This window comes from Melospiza melodia, unplaced genomic scaffold (assembly GCF_035770615.1).
Source record: "Melospiza melodia melodia isolate bMelMel2 unplaced genomic scaffold, bMelMel2.pri scaffold_236, whole genome shotgun sequence".
NCBI classification, from domain to species: Eukaryota; Metazoa; Chordata; class Aves; order Passeriformes; family Passerellidae; genus Melospiza; species Melospiza melodia.
In genome coordinates this window covers 12,029-30,839 of record NW_026948563.1, presented here as the reverse complement: position 1 = coordinate 30,839, position 18,811 = coordinate 12,029, and the positions used below count along the sequence as shown (strand labels likewise).

General features: G+C 65.2%; 2 protein-coding genes across 4 annotated transcripts; both read left to right on the top strand.

Moving 5' to 3' along the window:
• Positions 1 to 73: 73 nt before the first annotated feature.
• Positions 74 to 2,861, top strand: LOC134433688 (uncharacterized). The gene is made up of 3 exons (XM_063182451.1): positions 74 to 480; positions 933 to 1,035; positions 2,550 to 2,861. Exons 1-3 carry the CDS (start codon positions 208 to 210, stop codon positions 2,837 to 2,839), a joined length of 666 nt encoding a protein of 221 aa, XP_063038521.1. The 5' UTR covers positions 74 to 207; the 3' UTR covers positions 2,840 to 2,861.
• A 780-nt stretch (positions 2,862 to 3,641) lies between these two features.
• Positions 3,642 to 13,174, top strand: LOC134433687 (uncharacterized). 3 transcript variants are annotated; one of them, XM_063182450.1, is made up of 6 exons: positions 3,642 to 3,678; positions 4,131 to 4,233; positions 5,731 to 6,859; positions 7,312 to 7,414; positions 10,584 to 10,686; positions 13,100 to 13,174. In XM_063182450.1, exons 3-5 carry the CDS (start codon positions 6,587 to 6,589, stop codon positions 10,673 to 10,675), a joined length of 468 nt encoding a protein of 155 aa, XP_063038520.1. In that variant the 5' UTR covers positions 3,642 to 3,678; positions 4,131 to 4,233; positions 5,731 to 6,586; the 3' UTR covers positions 10,676 to 10,686; positions 13,100 to 13,174. The 3 variants fall into 3 exon arrangements, with proteins under 3 accessions (XP_063038520.1, XP_063038519.1, XP_063038517.1); XM_063182449.1 differs by lacking the exon at positions 13,100 to 13,174 and adding an exon at positions 12,275 to 12,586; XM_063182447.1 differs by lacking the exons at positions 3,642 to 3,678; positions 4,131 to 4,233; positions 10,584 to 10,686; positions 13,100 to 13,174 and adding an exon at positions 9,003 to 9,407 and having other exon boundaries at positions 6,302 to 6,859.
• The last annotated feature ends 5,637 nt before the right edge of the window (positions 13,175 to 18,811 follow it).

Below are 18,811 nucleotides of genomic sequence, written 5' to 3'. Positions count from 1 at the left end.
AGTCTCTGTGGTTCCGGTGGCGCTCTGGCCACTTCCGGTGAATCTCAATGGTGTCTGAGCCACTCTGGCCACTTCCGCTCAGTCTCCGTCGTTCCGGTGGCGCTCTGGCCACTTCCGGTGAATCTCAATGGTTTCTAAGCCGCTCTGGCCACTTCCGCTCAGTCTCGGTGGTTCCGGTGCCGCTCTGGCCACTTCCGGTGAATCTCAATGGTTTCTAAGCCGCTCTGGCCATTTCCGGCAAATCTCGGTGGTTCAGGTGCCGCTCTGGCCAATTCCGGCAAATCTCGGTGGTTCCGGGCCGCTCTGGCCCCTTTCTGGCGAATCTCGTTGGTTGCCGGTGCCGCTCTGGCCCGCCCCGCCCGTCTCGGCGGTTGCTCGGCGGTGATGGCGGCTCTGGCGGCCCTCGGGGCTCCCTCGGTCCCCGAAATCTTCGCCACCATGGAGGAGGGGCCGATCCCCGGCGGGCCCGAGCCGGGCGAGGTGAGGGCGGCCCTGGGGGTCCCCCTGGGGGTCCTGGGGAGGCTGTGAGGGGGCTCGGGGGGAGCTCGGGGGGTCCTGGGGGTTCCCTCAGAGTCTGGGGCGGTCTCGGGAGGCTCTTGGGAGCTTCCTCAAGACTCGGGAGGGGTCTGGGGGGGTCCCGAGGGAAATAATGGGGCTGGGGGAGGCACCGGGGGGGAATTGGGGTGGGTTTTGGGGGTCCCGTGAGGATGGGGGAGTTCTGGGGGGGTCCTGGGGGGGTCTTGGGGGTCCCGGGGGGAGCCCAGGGTGCCGTGGGTGCGTCGGGGTCAAAGCCCCCCCGTGGGCCCAAGGTCGTTTCGGGGTGTGGGGAGGGCTGGGCCGGGGCTGGGGGGTCCCGGGGGGTCTCAGGGGGTCCCAGAGGGGTCTCGGGCTGTCCTGGGGAGGGGTCCCATTGTGTCCCCCCTGTCCCCCAGGCGTGGCTGGAGTCCCACGGGCGCAACCTCGGACACTTCGTGAACGGGACCTGGCTGAGACCCGAGAGGAGAGAGAGCCTCGAGTGCCGTGAGGCCACGGCGGGTACGGGGACAGGGACTGGGGACACACAGGGGACACTGAGGGGACACTGAAGGGACAGGGACTGGGGACACAGAGGGGACACTGCGGGGACACTGAGGGGACAGGGACTGGGGACACAGAGGGGACACACAGGGGACACTGAAGGGACAGGGACAGAGACTGGGGACACACAGGGGACACTGCGGGGACACAGAGGGGACACACAGGGGACACTGAAGGGACAGGGACTGGGGACACACAGGGGACACTGAGGGGACAGGGACAGGGATTGAGGACACACAGGGGACACTGAGGGACAGGGAACACACAGGGGACAGGGATTGGGGACATACAGGGGACACTGAGGGACAGGGACTGGGGACACACCTGGGACACTAAGGGACAGGAGATGCACAGGGCACAGGGATTTAGGACACACAGGGGACACTGAGGGACAGGGACAGGGACTGAGGACACACAGGGGACACTGAGGGGACACTGAAGGGACAGGGACTGGGGACACACAGGGCAAAAGGACTGGGGACACACAGGGGACCCTGAGGGGACAGGGACAGGGACTGGGGACACACAGGGGACACTGAAGGGACACTGAGGGGACAGGGACAAGAACTGGGGACACTGAGGGGACACTGAGGGGAAAGGGACAGGGATTGGGCACACAGAGGGGACACTGAGAGGACAGGGACAGGAATTAGGGACACACAGGGGACACTGAGGGGACAGGGACAGGGACTGGGGACACACAGGGGACACTGAGGGGACGTTGCGGGGACAGGGACAAGAACTGGGGACACACAGGGGTCAGTGAGGGGAATCTGAGGGGACAGGGACAGGGACTGGAGACACACAGGGGACAGGGACTGGGGACACACAGGGGACACTGAGGGGACACTGAGGGGACAGGGACAGGGATTGGGGACACACAGGGGACACTGAGGGGACACTGTGGGGCTCTTTAGGGACATTGCCACTGTCCCCAGAGGGCCCCAGAGGGTCCCCAAGGTGTCTCCAAGGTGTCCCCTGGGCCCCTTGGTGAGTGCCACTGTCCCTAAAGAGCCCCACAGTGTCCCCAAGGTGTCCCCTGGGTGAGTGCCACTGTCCCCAAAGGGCCCCAGAGTGTCCCCTGGGCCCCTCAGTGTCCCGCGACACCCCCTGGGTGAGTGCCACTGTCCCCAAAGGGTCCTCATAGTGTCCCCAAGGTGTCCCCTGGGCCCCTGGGTGAGTGCCATTGTCCCAAAGTGTCAGCAAAGGGTCCCCAAGGTGTCCCTTGGGCCCTCGGGTGGGTGCCATTGTCCCCAAAGGGCCCCAGAGTGTCCCCAAGGTGTCCCCAAGGTGTCCCCTGGGCTCTCGGGTGAGTGCCACTGTCCCACAGTGTCCCCTCACCCTCTCTGGCTGTGCCTTGTCCCTGTGGTGTCCCCCCAGGGGTGGCGGCCCTGGTCCTGGCCGGTCCCTGCTCGCTGTCCCCATGGTGTCCCTGTCCCCACGGTGTCCCCATGCTGTCCCTGTCCCCTCAGGGGTGGTGGCCCTGGTCCTGGCTGGTCCCTGCTCGCTGTCGCCATGGTGTCCCTGTCGCCACGGTGTCGCCACGGTGTCCCCACGGTGTCCCCATGGTGTCCCTGTCCCCCCAGGGGTGGTGGCCCTGGTTCTGGCCGGTCCCTCCCCGCTGTGGCCACTTCCGCGCAATGTCGGTGGTTTAGGTGCCGCTCTGGCCACTTCCGGTGAATCTCAATGGTTTCTCAATGCCGCTCTGGCCACTTCCGCTCAGTCTTGGTGGTTCCGGAGCCGCTCTAGCCATTTCCGGTAAATCTCAATGGTTTCTAAGCCGCTCTGGCCACTTCCGCTCAATCTCGGTGGTTCCGGAGCCGCTCCAGCCATTTCCGGTGAAACTCAATGGTTTCTAAGCCGCTCTGGCCACTTCCGCTCAGTCTCGGTGGTTCCGGTGCCGCTCTAGCCACTTCCGGTGAATCTCAATGGTTTCTAAGCCGCTCTGGCCACTTCCGCTGAGTCTCGGTGGTTCCGGTGCCGCTCTGGCCACTTCCGGGGAATCTCAATGGTTTCTGAGCCGCTCTGGCCACTTCCGCTCAGTCTCCGTCGTTCCGGTGCCGCTCTGGCCACTTCCGGTGAATCTCAATGGTTTCTGAGCCGCTCTGGCCACTTCCGCTCAGTCTCTGTGGTTCCGGTGGCGCTCTGGCCACTTCCGGTGAATCTCAATGGTTTCTAAGCCGCTCTGGCCACTTCCGCTCAGTCTCAGTGGTTCCGGTGGCGCTCTGGCCACTTCCGGTGAATCTCAATGGTTTCTCAGCCGCTCTGGCCACTTCCGCTCAGTCTCGGTGGTTCCGGTGCCGCTCTGGCCACTTCCGGTGAATCTCAATGGTTTCTAAGCCGCTCTGGCCATTTCCGGCAAATCTCGGTGGTTCCGGTGCCGCTCTGGCCAATTCCGGCAAATCTCGGTGGTTCCGGGCCGCTCTGGCCCCTTTCTGGCGAATCTCGTTGGTTGCCGGGGCCGCTCTGGCCCGCCCCGCCCGTCTCGGCGGTTGCTCGGCGGTGATGGCGGCTCTGGCGGCCCTCGGGGCTCCCTCGGTCCCCGAAATCTTCGCCACCATGGAGGAGGGGCCGATCCCCGGCGGGCCCGAGCCGGGCGAGGTGAGGGCGGCCCTGGGGGTCCCCCTGGGGGTCCTGGGGAGGCTGTGAGGGGGCTCGGGGGGAGCTCGGGGGGTCCTGGGGGTTCCCTCAGAGTCTGGGGCGGTCTCGGGAGGCTCTTGGGAGCTTCCTCAAGACTCGGGAGGGGTCTCGGGGGGTCCCGAGGGAAATAATGGGGCTGGGGGAGGCACCGGGGGGGAATTGGGGTGGGTTTTGGGGGTCCCGTGAGGATGGGGGAGTTCTGGGGGGGTCCTGGGGGGGTCTTGGGGGTCCCGGGGGGAGCCCAGGGTGCCGTGGATGCGTCGGGGTCAAAGTCCCCCCGTGGGCCCAAGGTCGTTTCGGGGTGTGGGGAGGGCTGGGCCGGGGCTGGGGGGTCCCGGGGGGTCTCAGGGGGTCCCAGAGGGGTCTCGGGCTGTCCTGGGGAGGGGTCGCATTGTATCCCCCCTGTCCCCCAGGCGTGGCTGGAGTCCCACGGGCGCAACCTCGGACACTTCGTGAACGGGACCTGGCTGAGACCCGAGAGGAGAGAGAGCCTCGAGTGCCGCGAGGCCACGGCGGGTACGGGGACAGGGACTGGGGACACACAGGGGACACTGAGGGGACACAGAAGGGACAGGGACTGGGGACACAGAGGGGACACACAGGGGACACTGAGGGGACAGGGACAGAGACTGGGGACACAGAGGGGACACTGCGGGGACACTGAGGGGACAGGGACTGGGGACACAGACGGGACACAGAGGGGACACTGAGGGGACAGGGACAGAGACTGAGGACACATAGGGGACACTGCGGGGACACAGAGGGGACACACAGGGGACACTGAAGGGACAGGGACTGGGGACACACAGGGGACAGGGATTGGGGACATACAGGGGACACTGAGGGACAGGGACTGGGGACACACCTGGGACACTAAGGGACAGGAGATGCACAGGGCACAGGGATTTAGGACACACAGGGGACACTGAGGGACAGGGACAGGGACTGAGGACACACAGGGGACACTGAGGGGACACTGAAGGGACAGGGACTGGGGACACACAGGGCAAAAGGACTGGGGACACACAGGGGACCCTGAGGGGACAGGGACAGGGACTGGGGACACACAGGGGACACTGAAGGGACACTGAGGGGACAGGGACAAGAACTGGGGACACTGAGGGGACACTGAGGGGAAAGGGACAGGGATTGGGCACACAGAGGGGACACTGAGAGGACAGGGACAGGAATTAGGGACACACAGGGGACACTGAGGGGACAGGGACAGGGACTGGGGACACACAGGGGACACTGAGGGGACGTTGCGGGGACAGGGACAAGAACTGGGGACACACAGGGGTCAGTGAGGGGAATCTGAGGGGACAGGGACAGGGACTGGAGACACACAGGGGACAGGGACTGGGGACACACAGGGGACACTGAGGGGACACTGAGGGGACAGGGACAGGGATTGGGGACACACAGGGGACACTGAGGGGACACTGTGGGGCTCTTTAGGGACATTGCCACTGTCCCCAGAGGGCCCCAGAGGGTCCCCAAGGTGTCTCCAAGGTGTCCCCTGGGCCCCTTGGTGAGTGCCACTGTCCCTAAAGAGCCCCACAGTGTCCCCAAGGTGTCCCCTGGGTGAGTGCCACTGTCCCCAAAGGGCCCCAGAGTGTCCCCTGGGCCCCTCAGTGTCCCGCGACACCCCCTGGGTGAGTGCCACTGTCCCCAAAGGGTCCTCATAGTGTCCCCAAGGTGTCCCCTGGGCCCCTGGGTGAGTGCCATTGTCCCAAAGTGTCAGCAAAGGGTCCCCAAGGTGTCCCTTGGGCCCTCGGGTGGGTGCCATTGTCCCCAAAGGGCCCCAGAGTGTCCCCAAGGTGTCCCCAAGGTGTCCCCTGGGGTCTCGGGTGAGTGCCACTGTCCCACAGTGTCCCCTCACCCTCTCTGGCTGTGCCTTGTCCCTGTGGTGTCCCCCCAGGGGTGGCGGCCCTGGTCCTGGCCGGTCCCTGCTCGCTGTCCCCATGGTGTCCCTGTCCCCACGGTGTCCCCATGCTGTCCCTGTCCCCTCAGGGGTGGTGGCCCTGGTCCTGGCTGGTCCCTGCTCGCTGTCGCCATGGTGTCCCTGTCGCCACGGTGTCGCCACGGTGTCCCCACGGTGTCCCCATGGTGTCCCTGTCCCCCCAGGGGTGGTGGCCCTGGTTCTGGCCGGTCCCTCCCCGCTGTGGCCACTTCCGCGCAATGTCGGTGGTTTAGGTGCCGCTCTGGCCACTTCCGGTGAATCTCAATGGTTTCTCAATGCCGCTCTGGCCACTTCCGCTCAGTCTTGGTGGTTCCGGAGCCGCTCTAGCCATTTCCGGTAAATCTCAATGGTTTCTAAGCCGCTCTGGCCACTTCCGCTCAATCTCGGTGGTTCCGGAGCCGCTCCAGCCATTTCCGGTGAAACTCAATGGTTTCTAAGCCGCTCTGGCCACTTCCGCTCAGTCTCGGTGGTTCCGGTGCCGCTCTAGCCACTTCCGGTGAATCTCAATGGTTTCTAAGCCGCTCTGGCCACTTCCGCTGAGTCTCGGTGGTTCCGGTGCCGCTCTGGCCACTTCCGGGGAATCTCAATGGTTTCTGAGCCGCTCTGGCCACTTCCGCTCAGTCTCCGTCGTTCCGGTGGCGCTCTGGCCACTTCCGGTGAATCTCAATGGTTTCTAAGCCGCTCTGGCCACTTCCGCTCAGTCTCAGTGGTTCCGGTGGCGCTCTGGCCACTTCCGGTGAATCTCAATGGTTTCTAAGCCGCTCTGGCCATTTCCGGCAAATCTCGGTGGTTCCGGTGGCGCTCTGGCCACTTCCGGTGAATCTCAATGGTTTCTCAGCCGCTCTGGCCACTTCCGCTCAGTCTCGGTGGTTCCGGTGCCGCTCTGGCCACTTCCGGTGAATCTCAATGGTTTCTAAGCCGCTCTGGCCATTTCCGGCAAATCTCGGTGGTTCCGGTGCCGCTCTGGCCAATTCCGGCAAATCTCGGTGGTTCCGGGCCGCTCTGGCCCCTTTCTGGCGAATCTCGTTGGTTGCCGGGGCCGCTCTGGCCCGCCCCGCCCGTCTCGGCGGTTGCTCGGCGGTGATGGCGGCTCTGGCGGCCCTCGGGGCTCCCTCGGTCCCTGAAATCTTCGCCACCATGGAGGAGGGGCCGATCCCCGGCGGGCCCGAGCCGGGCGAGGTGAGGGCGGCCCTGGGGGTCCCCCTGGGGGTCCTGGGGAGGCTGTGAGGGGGCTCGGGGGGAGCTCGGGGGGTCCTGGGGGTTCCCTCAGAGTCTGGGGCGGTCTCGGGAGGCTCTTGGGAGCTTCCTCAAGACTCGGGAGGGGTCTGGGTGGGTCCCGAGGGAAATAATGGGGCTGGGGGAGGCACCGGGGGGGAATTGGGGTGGGTTTTGGGGGTCCCGTGAGGATGGGGGAGTTCTGGGGGGGTGCTGGGGGGGTCTTGGGGGTCCCGGGGGGAGCCCAGGGTGCCGTGGGTGCGTCGGGGTCAAAGCCCCCCCGTGGGCCCAAGGTCGTTTCGGGGTGTGGGGAGGGCTGGGCCGGGGCTGGGGGGTCCCGGGGGGTCTCAGGGGGTCCCAGAGGGGTCTCGGGCTGTCCTGGGGAGGGGTCCCATTGTGTCCCCCCTGTCCCCCAGGCGTGGCTGGAGTCCCACGGGCGCAACCTCGGACACTTCGTGAACGGGACCTGGCTGAGACCCGAGAGGAGAGAGAGCCTCGAGTGCCGTGAGGCCACGGCGGGTACGGGGACAGGGACTGGGGACACACAGGGGACACTGAGGGGACACTGAAGGGACAGGGACTGGGGACACAGAGGGGACACTGCGGGGACACTGAGGGGACAGGGACTGGGGACACAGAGGGGACACACAGGGGACACTGAGGGGACAGGGACAGAGACTGGGGACACACAGGGGACACTGCGGGGACACAGAGGGGACACACAGGGGACACTGAGGGGACAGGGACAGAGACTGGGGACACACAGGGGACACTGCGGGGACACAGAGGGGACACACAGGGGACACTGAAGGGACAGGGACTGGGGACACACAGGGGACACTGAGGGGACAGGGACAGGGATTGAGGACACACAGGGGACACTGAGGGACAGGGAACACACAGGGGACAGGGATTGGGGACATACAGGGGACACTGAGGGACAGGGACTGGGGACACACCTGGGACACTAAGGGACAGGAGATGCACAGGGCACAGGGATTTAGGACACACAGGGGACACTGAGGGACAGGGACAGGGACTGAGGACACACAGGGGACACTGAGGGGACACTGAAGGGACAGGGACTGGGGACACACAGGGCAAAAGGACTGGGGACACACAGGGGACCCTGAGGGGACAGGGACAGGGACTGGGGACACACAGGGGACACTGAAGGGACACTGAGGGGACAGGGACAAGAACTGGGGACACTGAGGGGACACTGAGGGGAAAGGGACAGGGATTGGGCACACAGAGGGGACACTGAGAGGACAGGGACAGGAATTAGGGACACACAGGGGACACTGAGGGGACAGGGACAGGGACTGGGGACACACAGGGGACACTGAGGTGACGTTGCGGGGACAGGGACAAGAACTGGGGACACACAGGGGTCAGTGAGAGGAATCTGAGGGGACAGGGACAGGGACTGGAGACACACAGGGGACAGGGACTGGGGACACACAGGGGACACTGAGGGGACACTGAGGGGACAGGGACAGGGATTGGGGACACACAGGGGACACTGAGGGGACACTGTGGGGCTCTTTAGGGACATTGCCACTGTCCCCAGAGGGCCCCAGAGGGTCCCCAAGGTGTCTCCAAGGTGTCCCCTGGGCCCCTTGGTGAGTGCCACTGTCCCTAAAGAGCCCCACAGTGTCCCCAAGGTGTCCCCTGGGTGAGTGCCACTGTCCCCAAAGGGCCCCAGAGTGTCCCCTGGGCCCCTCAGTGTCCCGCGACACCCCCTGGGTGAGTGCCACTGTCCCCAAAGGGTCCTCATAGTGTCCCCAAGGTGTCCCCTGGGCCCCTGGGTGAGTGCCTTTGTCCCAAAGTGTCAGCAAAGGGTCCCCAAGGTGTCCCTTGGGCCCTCGGGTGGGTGCCATTGTCCCCAAAGGGCCTCAGAGTGTCCCCAAGGTGTCCCCAAGGTGTCCCCTGGGCCCTCGGGTGAGTGCCACTGTCCCACAGTGTCCCCTCACCCTCTCTGGCTGTGCCTTGTCCCTGTGGTGTCCCCCCAGGGGTGGCGGCCCTGGTCCTGGCCGGTCCCTGCTCGCTGTCCCCATGGTGTCCCTGTCCCCATGGTGTCCCCATGATGTCCCTGTCCCCTCAGGGGTGGTGGCCCTGGTCCTGGCTGGTCCCTGCTCGCTGTCGCCATGGTGTCCCTGTCGCCACGGTGTCGCCACGGTGTCCCCACGGTGTCCCCATGGTGTCCCTGTCCCCCCAGGGGTGGTGGCCCTGGTTCTGGCCGGTCCCTCCCCGCTGTGGCCACTTCCGCGCAATGTCGGTGGTTTAGGTGCCGCTCTGGCCACTTCCGGTGAATCTCAATGGTTTCTCAATGCCGCTCCGGCCACTTCCGCTCAGTCTTGGTGGTTCCGGAGCCGCTCTAGCCATTTCCGGTAAATCTCAATGGTTTCTAAGCCGCTCTGGCCACTTCCGCTCAATCTCGGTGGTTCCGGAGCCGCTCCAGCCATTTCCGGTGAAACTCAATGGTTTCTAAGCCGCTCTGGCCACTTCCGCTCAGTCTCGGTGGTTCCGGTGCCGCTCTGGCCACTTCCGGTGAATCTCAATGGTTTCTAAGCCGCTCTGGCCACTTCCGCTCAGTCTCGGTGGTTCCGGTGGCGCTCTGGCCACTTCCGGTGAATCTCAATGGTTTCTAAGCCGCTCTGGCCACTACCGCTCAGTCTCGGTGGTTCCGGTGCCGCTCTGGCCACTTCCGGTGAATCTCAATGGTTTCTAAGCCGCTCTGGCCACTTCCGCTCAGTCTCGGTTGTTCCGGTGGCGCTCTGGCCACTTCCGGTGAATCTCAATGGTTTCTAAGCCGCTCTGGCCACTTCCGCTCAGTCTCAGTGGTTCCGGTGGCGCTCTGGCCACTTCCGGTGAATCTCAATGGTTTCTCAGCCGCTCTGGCCACTTCTGCTCAGTCTCGGTGGTTCCGGTGCCGCTCTGGCCACTTCCGGTGAATCTCAATGGTTTCTAAGCCGCTCTGGCCATTTCCGGCAAATCTCGGTGGTTCCGGTGCCGCTCTGGCCAATTCCGGCAAATCTCGGTGGTTCCGGGCCGCTCTGGCCCCTTTCTGGCGAATCTCGTTGGTTGCCGGGGCCGCTCTGGCCCGCCCCGCCCGTCTCGGCGGTTGCTCGGCGGTGATGGCGGCTCTGGCGGCCCTCGGGGCTCCCTCGGTCCCCGAAATCTTCGCCACCATGGAGGAGGGGCCGATCCCCGGCGGGCCTGAGCCGGGCGAGGTGAGGGCGGCCCTGGGGGTCCCCCTGGGGGTCCTGGGGAGGCTGTGAGGGGGCTCGGGGGGAGCTCGGGGGGTCCTGGGGGTTCCCTCAGAGTCTGGGGCGGTCTCGGGAGGCTCTTGGGAGCTTCCTCAAGACTCGGGAGGGGTCTGGGGGGGTCCCGAGGGAAATAATGGGGCTGGGGGAGGCACCGGGGGGGAATTGGGGTGGGTTTTGGGGGTCCCGTGAGGATGGGGGAGTTCTGGGGGGGTGCTGGGGGGGTCTTGGGGGTCCCGGGGGGAGCCCAGGGTGCCGTGGGTGCGTCGGGGTCAAAGCCCCCCCGTGGGCCCAAGGTCGTTTCGGGGTGTGGGGAGGGCTGGGCCGGGGCTGGGGGGTCCCGGGGGGTCTCAGGGGGTCCCAGAGGGGTCTCGGGCTGTCCTGGGGAGGGGTCCCATTGTGTCCCCCCTGTCCCCCAGGCGTGGCTGGAGTCCCACGGGCGCAACCTCGGACACTTCGTGAACGGGACCTGGCTGAGACCCGAGAGGAGAGAGAGCCTCGAGTGCCGTGAGGCCACGGCGGGTACGGGGACAGGGACTGGGGACACACAGGGGACACTGAGGGGACACTGAAGGGACAGGGACTGGGGACACAGAGGGGACACTGCGGGGACACTGAGGGGACAGGGACTGGGGACACAGAGGGGACACACAGGGGACACTGAGGGGACAGGGACAGAGACTGGGGACACACAGGGGACACTGCGGGGACACAGAGGGGACACACAGGGGACACTGAGGGGACAGGGACAGAGACTGGGGACACACAGGGGACACTGCGGGGACACAGAGGGGACACACAGGGGACACTGAAGGGACAGGGACTGGGGACACACAGGGGACACTGAGGGGACAGGGACAGGGATTGAGGACACACAGGGGACACTGAGGGACAGGGAACACACAGGGGACAGGGATTGGGGACATACAGGGGACACTGAGGGACAGGGACTGGGGACACACCTGGGACACTAAGGGACAGGAGATGCACAGGGCACAGGGATTTAGGACACACAGGGGACACTGAGGGACAGGGACAGGGACTGAGGACACACAGGGGACACTGAGGGGACACTGAAGGGACAGGGACTGGGGACACACAGGGCAAAAGGACTGGGGACACACAGGGGACCCTGAGGGGACAGGGACAGGGACTGGGGACACACAGGGGACACTGAAGGGACACTGAGGGGACAGGGACAAGAACTGGGGACACTGAGGGGACACTGAGGGGAAAGGGACAGGGATTGGGCACACAGAGGGGACACTGAGAGGACAGGGACAGGAATTAGGGACACACAGGGGACACTGAGGGGACAGGGACAGGGACTGGGGACACACAGGGGACACTGAGGTGACGTTGCGGGGACAGGGACAAGAACTGGGGACACACAGGGGTCAGTGAGGGGAATCTGAGGGGACAGGGACAGGGACTGGAGACACACAGGGGACAGGGACTGGGGACACACAGGGGACACTGAGGGGACACTGAGGGGACAGGGACAGGGATTGGGGACACACAGGGGACACTGAGGGGACACTGTGGGGCTCTTTAGGGACATTGCCACTGTCCCCAGAGGGCCCCAGAGGGTCCCCAAGGTGTCTCCAAGGTGTCCCCTGGGCCCCTTGGTGAGTGCCACTGTCCCTAAAGAGCCCCACAGTGTCCCCAAGGTGTCCCCTGGGTGAGTGCCACTGTCCCCAAAGGGCCCCAGAGTGTCCCCTGGGCCCCTCAGTGTCCCGCGACACCCCCTGGGTGAGTGCCACTGTCCCCAAAGGGTCCTCATAGTGTCCCCAAGGTGTCCCCTGGGCCCCTGGGTGAGTGCCTTTGTCCCAAAGTGTCAGCAAAGGGTCCCCAAGGTGTCCCTTGGGCCCTCGGGTGGGTGCCATTGTCCCCAAAGGGCCTCAGAGTGTCCCCAAGGTGTCCCCAAGGTGTCCCCTGGGCCCTCGGGTGAGTGCCACTGTCCCACAGTGTCCCCTCACCCTCTCTGGCTGTGCCTTGTCCCTGTGGTGTCCCCCCAGGGGTGGCGGCCCTGGTCCTGGCCGGTCCCTGCTCGCTGTCCCCATGGTGTCCCTGTCCCCACGGTGTCCCCATGATGTCCCTGTCCCCTCAGGGGTGGTGGCCCTGGTCCTGGCTGGTCCCTGCTCGCTGTCGCCATGGTGTCCCTGTCGCCACGGTGTCGCCACGGTGTCCCCACGGTGTCCCCATGGTGTCCCTGTCCCCCCAGGGGTGGTGGCCCTGGTTCTGGCCGGTCCCTCCCCGCTGTGGCCACTTCCGCGCAATGTCGGTGGTTTAGGTGCCGCTCTGGCCACTTCCGGTGAATCTCAATGGTTTCTCAATGCCGCTCTGGCCACTTCCGCTCAGTCTTGGTGGTTCCGGAGCCGCTCTAGCCATTTCCGGTAAATCTCAATGGTTTCTAAGCCGCTCTGGCCACTTCCGCTCAATCTCGGTGGTTCCGGAGCCGCTCCAGCCATTTCCGGTGAAACTCAATGGTTTCTAAGCCGCTCTGGCCACTTCCGCTCAGTCTCGGTGGTTCCGGTGCCGCTCTGGCCACTTCCGGTGAAACTCAATGGTTTCTAAGCCGCTCTGGCCACTTCCGCTCAGTCTCGGTGGTTCCGGTGCCGCTCTGGCCACTTCCGGTGAATCTCAATGGTTTCTAAGCCGCTCTGGCCACTTCCGCTCAGTCTCGGTTGTTCCGGTGGCGCTCTGGCCACTTCCGGTGAATCTCAATGGTTTCTAAGCCGCTCTGGCCACTTCCGCTCAGTCTCAGTCGTTCCGGTGCCGCTCTGGCCACTTCCGGTGAATCTCAATGGTTTCTAAGCCGCTCTGGCCATTTCCGGCAAATCTCGGTGGTTCCGGTGCCGCTCTGGCCACTTCCGGTGAATCTCAATGGTTTCTAAGCCGCTCTGGCCATTTCCGGCAAATCTCGGTGGTTCAGGTGCCGCTCTGGCCAATTCCGGCAAATCTCGGTGGTTCCGGGCCGCTCTGGCCCCTTTCTGGCGAATCTCGTTGGTTGCCGGGGCCGCTCTGGCCCGCCCCGCCCGTCTCGGCGGTTGCTCGGCGGTGATGGCGGCTCTGGCGGCCCTCGGGGCTCCCTCGGTCCCCGAAATCTTCGCCACCATGGAGGAGGGGCCGATCCCCGGCGGGCCCGAGCCGGGCGAGGTGAGGGCGGCCCTGGGGGTCCCCCTGGGGGTCCTGGGGAGGCTGTGAGGGGGCTCGGGGGGAGCTCGGGGGGTCCTGGGGGTTCCCTCAGAGTCTGGGGCGGTCTCGGGAGGCTCTTGGGAGCTTCCTCAAGACTCGGGAGGGGTCTCGGGGGGTCCCGAGGGAAATAATGGGGCTGGGGGAGGCACCGGGGGGGAATTGGGGTGGGTTTTGGGGGTCCCGTGAGGATGGGGGAGTTCTGGGGGGGTCCTGGGGGGGTCTTGGGGGTCCCGGGGGGAGCCCAGGGTGCCGTGGATGCGTCGGGGTCAAAGTCCCCCCGTGGGCCCAAGGTCGTTTCGGGGTGTGGGGAGGGCTGGGCCGGGGCTGGGGGGTCCCGGGGGGTCTCAGGGGGTCCCAGAGGGGTCTCGGGCTGTCCTGGGGAGGGGTCGCATTGTATCCCCCCTGTCCCCCAGGCGTGGCTGGAGTCCCACGGGCGCAACCTCGGACACTTCGTGAACGGGACCTGGCTGAGACCCGAGAGGAGAGAGAGCCTCGAGTGCCGCGAGGCCACGGCGGGTACGGGGACAGGGACTGGGGACACACAGGGGACACTGAGGGGACACAGAAGGGACAGGGACTGGGGACACAGAGGGGACACACAGGGGACACTGAGGGGACAGGGACAGAGACTGGGGACACAGAGGGGACACTGCGGGGACACTGAGGGGACAGGGACTGGGGACACAGAGGGGACACAGAGGGGACACTGAGGGGACAGGGACAGAGACTGAGGACACATAGGGGACACTGCGGGGACACAGAGGGGACACACAGGGGACACTGAAGGGACAGGGACTGGGGACACACAGGGGACACTGAGGGGACAGGGACAGGGATTGAGGACACACAGGGGACACTGAGGGACAGGGAACACACAGGGGACAGGGATTGGGGACATACAGGGGACACTGAGGGACAGGGACTGGGGACACACCTGGGACACTAAGGGACAGGAGATGCACAGGGCACAGGGATTTAGGACACACAGGGGACACTGAGGGACAGGGACAGGGACTGAGGACACACAGGGGACACTGAGGGGACACTGAAGGGACAGGGACTGGGGACACACAGGGCAAAAGGACTGGGGACACACAGGGGACCCTGAGGGGACAGGGACAGGGACTGGGGACACACAGGGGACACTGAAGGGACACTGAGGGGACAGGGACAAGAACTGGGGACACTGAGGGGACACTGAGGGGAAAGGGACAGGGATTGGGCACACAGAGGGGACACTGAGAGGACAGGGACAGGAATTAGGGACACACAGGGGACACTGAGGGGACAGGGACAGGGACTGGGGACACACAGGGGACACTGAGGGGACGTTGCGGGGACAGGGACAAGAACTGGGGACACACAGGGGTCAGTGAGGGGAATCTGAGGGGACAGGGACAGGGACTGGAGACACACAGGGGACAGGGACTGGGGACACACAGGGGACACTGAGGGGACACTGAGGGGACAGGGACAGGGATTGGGGACACACAGGGGACACTGAGGGGACACTGTGGGGCTCTTTAGGGACATTGCCACTGTCCCCAGAGGGCCCCAGAGGGTCCCCAAGGTGTCTCCAAGGTGTCCCCTGGGCCCCTTGGTGAGTGCCACTGTCCCTAAAGAGCCCCACAGTGTCCCCAAGGTGTCCCCTGGGTGAGTGCCACTGTCCCCAAAGGGCCCCAGAGTGTCCCCTGGGCCCCTCAGTGTCCCGCGACACCCCCTGGGTGAGTGCCACTGTCCCCAAAGGGTCCTCATAGTGTCCCCAAGGTGTCCCCTGGGCCCCTGGGTGAGTGCCATTGTCCCAAAGTGTCAGCAAAGGGTCCCCAAGGTGTCCCTTGGGCCCTCGGGTGGGTGCCATTGTCCCCAAAGGGCCCCAGAGTGTCCCCAAGGTGTCCCCAAGGTGTCCCCTGGGGTCTCGGGTGAGTGCCACTGTCCCACAGTGTCCCCTCACCCTCTCTGGCTGTGCCTTGTCCCTGTGGTGTCCCCCCAGGGGTGGCGGCCCTGGTCCTGGCCGGTCCCTGCTCGCTGTCCCCATGGTGTCCCTGTCCCCACGGTGTCCCCATGCTGTCCCTGTCCCCCCAGGGGTGGTGGCCCTGGTTCTGGCCGGTCCCTCCCCGCTGTGGCCACTTCCGCGCAATGTCGGTGGTTTAGGTGCCGCTCTGGCCACTTCCGGTGAATCTCAATGGTTTCTCAATGCCGCTCTGGCCACTTCCGCTCAGTCTTGGTGGTTCCGGAGCCGCTCTAGCCATTTCCGGTAAATCTCAATGGTTTCTAAGCCGCTCTGGCCACTTCCGCTCAATCTCGGTGGTTCCGGAGCCGCTCCAGCCATTTCCGGTGAAACTCAATGGTTTCTAAGCCGCTCTGGCCACTTCCGCTCAGTCTCGGTGGTTCCGGTGCCGCTCTAGCCACTTCCGGTGAATCTCAATGGTTTCTAAGCCGCTCTGGCCACTTCCGCTGAGTCTCGGTGGTTCCGGTGCCGCTCTGGCCACTTCCGGGGAATCTCAATGGTTTCTGAGCCGCTCTGGCCACTTCCGCTCAGTCTCCGTCGTTCCGGTGCCGCTCTGGCCACTTCCGGTGAATCTCAATGGTTTCTGAGCCGCTCTGGCCACTTCCGCTCAGTCTCTGTGGTTCCGGTGGCGCTCTGGCCACTTCCGGTGAATCTCAATGGTTTCTAAGCCGCTCTGGCCACTTCCGCTCAGTCTCAGTGGTTCCGGTGGCGCTCTGGCCACTTCCGGTGAATCTCAATGGTTTCTCAGCCGCTCTGGCCACTTCCGCTCAGTCTCGGTGGTTCCGGTGCCGCTCTGGCCACTTCCGGTGAATCTCAATGGTTTCTAAGCCGCTCTGGCCATTTCCGGCAAATCTCGGTGGTTCCGGTGCCGCTCTGGCCAATTCCGGCAAATCTCGGTGGTTCCGGGCCGCTCTGGCCCCTTTCTGGCGAATCTCGTTGGTTGCCGGGGCCGCTCTGGCCCGCCCCGCCCGTCTCGGCGGTTGCTCGGCGGTGATGGCGGCTCTGGCGGCCCTCGGGGCTCCCTCGGTCCCTGAAATCTTCGCCACCATGGAGGAGGGGCCGATCCCCGGCGGGCCCGAGCCGGGCGAGGTGAGGGCGGCCCTGGGGGTCCCCCTGGGGGTCCTGGGGAGGCTGTGAGGGGGCTCGGGGGGAGCTCGGGGGGTCCTGGGGGTTCCCTCAGAGTCTGGGGCGGTCTCGGGAGGCTCTTGGGAGCTTCCTCAAGACTCGGGAGGGGTCTGGGTGGGTCCCGAGGGAAATAATGGGGCTGGGGGAGGCACCGGGGGGGAATTGGGGTGGGTTTTGGGGGTCCCGTGAGGATGGGGGAGTTCTGGGGGGGTGCTGGGGGGGTCTTGGGGGTCCCGGGGGGAGCCCAGGGTGCCGTGGGTGCGTCGGGGTCAAAGCCCCCCCGTGGGCCCAAGGTCGTTTCGGGGTGTGGGGAGGGCTGGGCCGGGGCTGGGGGGTCCCGGGGGGTCTCAGGGGGTCCCAGAGGGGTCTCGGGCTGTCCTGGGGAGGGGTCCCATTGTGTCCCCCCTGTCCCCCAGGCGTGGCTGGAGTCCCACGGGCGCAACCTCGGACACTTCGTGAACGGGACCTGGCTGAGACCCGAGAGGAGAGAGAGCCTCGAGTGCCGTGAGGCCACGGCGGGTACGGGGACAGGGACTGGGGACACACAGGGGACACTGAGGGGACACTGAAGGGACAGGGACTGGGGACACAGAGGGGACACTGCGGGGACACTGAGGGGACAGGGACTGGGGACACAGAGGGGACACACAGGGGACACTGAGGGGACAGGGACAGAGACTGGGGACACAGAGGGGACACTGCGGGGACACTGAGGGGACAGGGACTGGGGACACAGAGGGGACACAGAGGGGACACTGAGGGGACAGGGACAGAGACTGAGGACACATAGGGGACACTGCGGGGACACAGAGGGGACACACAGGGGACACTGAAGGGACAGGGACTGGGGACACACAGGGGACACTGAGGGGACAGGGACAGGGATTGAGGACACACAGGGGACACTGAGGGACAGGGAACACACAGGGGACAGGGATTGGGGACATACAGGGGACACTGAGGGACAGGGACTGGGGACACACCTGGGACACTAAGGGACAGGAGATGCACAGGGCACAGGGATTTAGGACACACAGGGGACACTGAGGGACAGGGACAGGGACTGAGGACACACAGGGGACACTGAGGGGACACTGAAGGGACAGGGACTGGGGACACACAGGGCAAAAGGACTGGGGACACACAGGGGACCCTGAGGGGACAGGGACAGGGACTGGGGACACACAGGGGACACTGAAGGGACACTGAGGGGACAGGGACAAGAACTGGGGACACTGAGGGGACACTGAGGGGAAAGGGACAGGGATTGGGCACACAGAGGGGACACTGAGAGGACAGGGACAGGAATTAGGGACACACAGGGGACACTGAGGGGACAGGGACAGGGACTGGGGACACACAGGGGACACTGAGGGGACGTTGCGGGGACAGGGACAAGAACTGGGGACACACAGGGGTCAGTGAGGGGAATCTGAGGGGACAGGGACAGGGACTGGAGACACACAGGGGACAGGGACTGGGGACACACAGGGGACACTGAGGGGACACTGAGGGGACAGGGACAGGGATTGGGGACACACAGGGGACACTGAGGGGACACTGTGGGGCTCTGTAGGGACATTGCCACTGTCCCCAGAGGGCCCCAGAGGGTCCCCAAGGTGTCTCCAAGGTGTCCCCTGGGCCCCTTGGTGAGTGCCACTGTCCCTAAAGAGCCCCACAGTGTCCCCAAGGTGTCCCCTGGGTGAGTGCCACTGTCCCCAAAGGGCCCCAGAGTGTCCCCTGGGCCCCTCAGTGTCCCGCGACACCCCCTGGGTGAGTGCCACTGTCCCCAAAGGGTCCTCATAGTGTCCCCAAGGTGTCCCCTGGGCCCCTGGGTGAGTGCCATTGTCCCAAAGTGTCAGCAAAGGGTCCCCAAGGTGTCCCTTGGGCCCTCGGGTGGGTGCCATTGTCCCCAAAGGGCCCCAGAGTGTCCCCAAGGTGTCCCCAAGGTGTCCCCTGGGGTCTCGGGTGAGTGCCACTGTCCCACAGTGTCCCCTCACCCTCTCTGGCTGTGCCTTGTCCCTGTGGTGTCCCCCCAGGGGTGGCGGCCCTGGTCCTGGCCGGTCCCTGCTCGCTGTCCCCATGGTGTCCCTGTCCCCACGGTGTCCCCATGCTGTCCCTGTCCCCCCAGGGGTGGTGGCCCTGGTTCTGGCCGGTCCCTCCCCGCTGTGGCCACTTCCGCGCAATGTCGGTGGTTTAGGTGCCGCTCTGGCCACTTCCGGTGAATCTCAATGGTTTCTCAATGCCGCTCTGGCCACTTCCGCTCAGTCTTGGTGGTTCCGGAGCCGCTCTAGCCATTTCCGGTAAATCTCAATG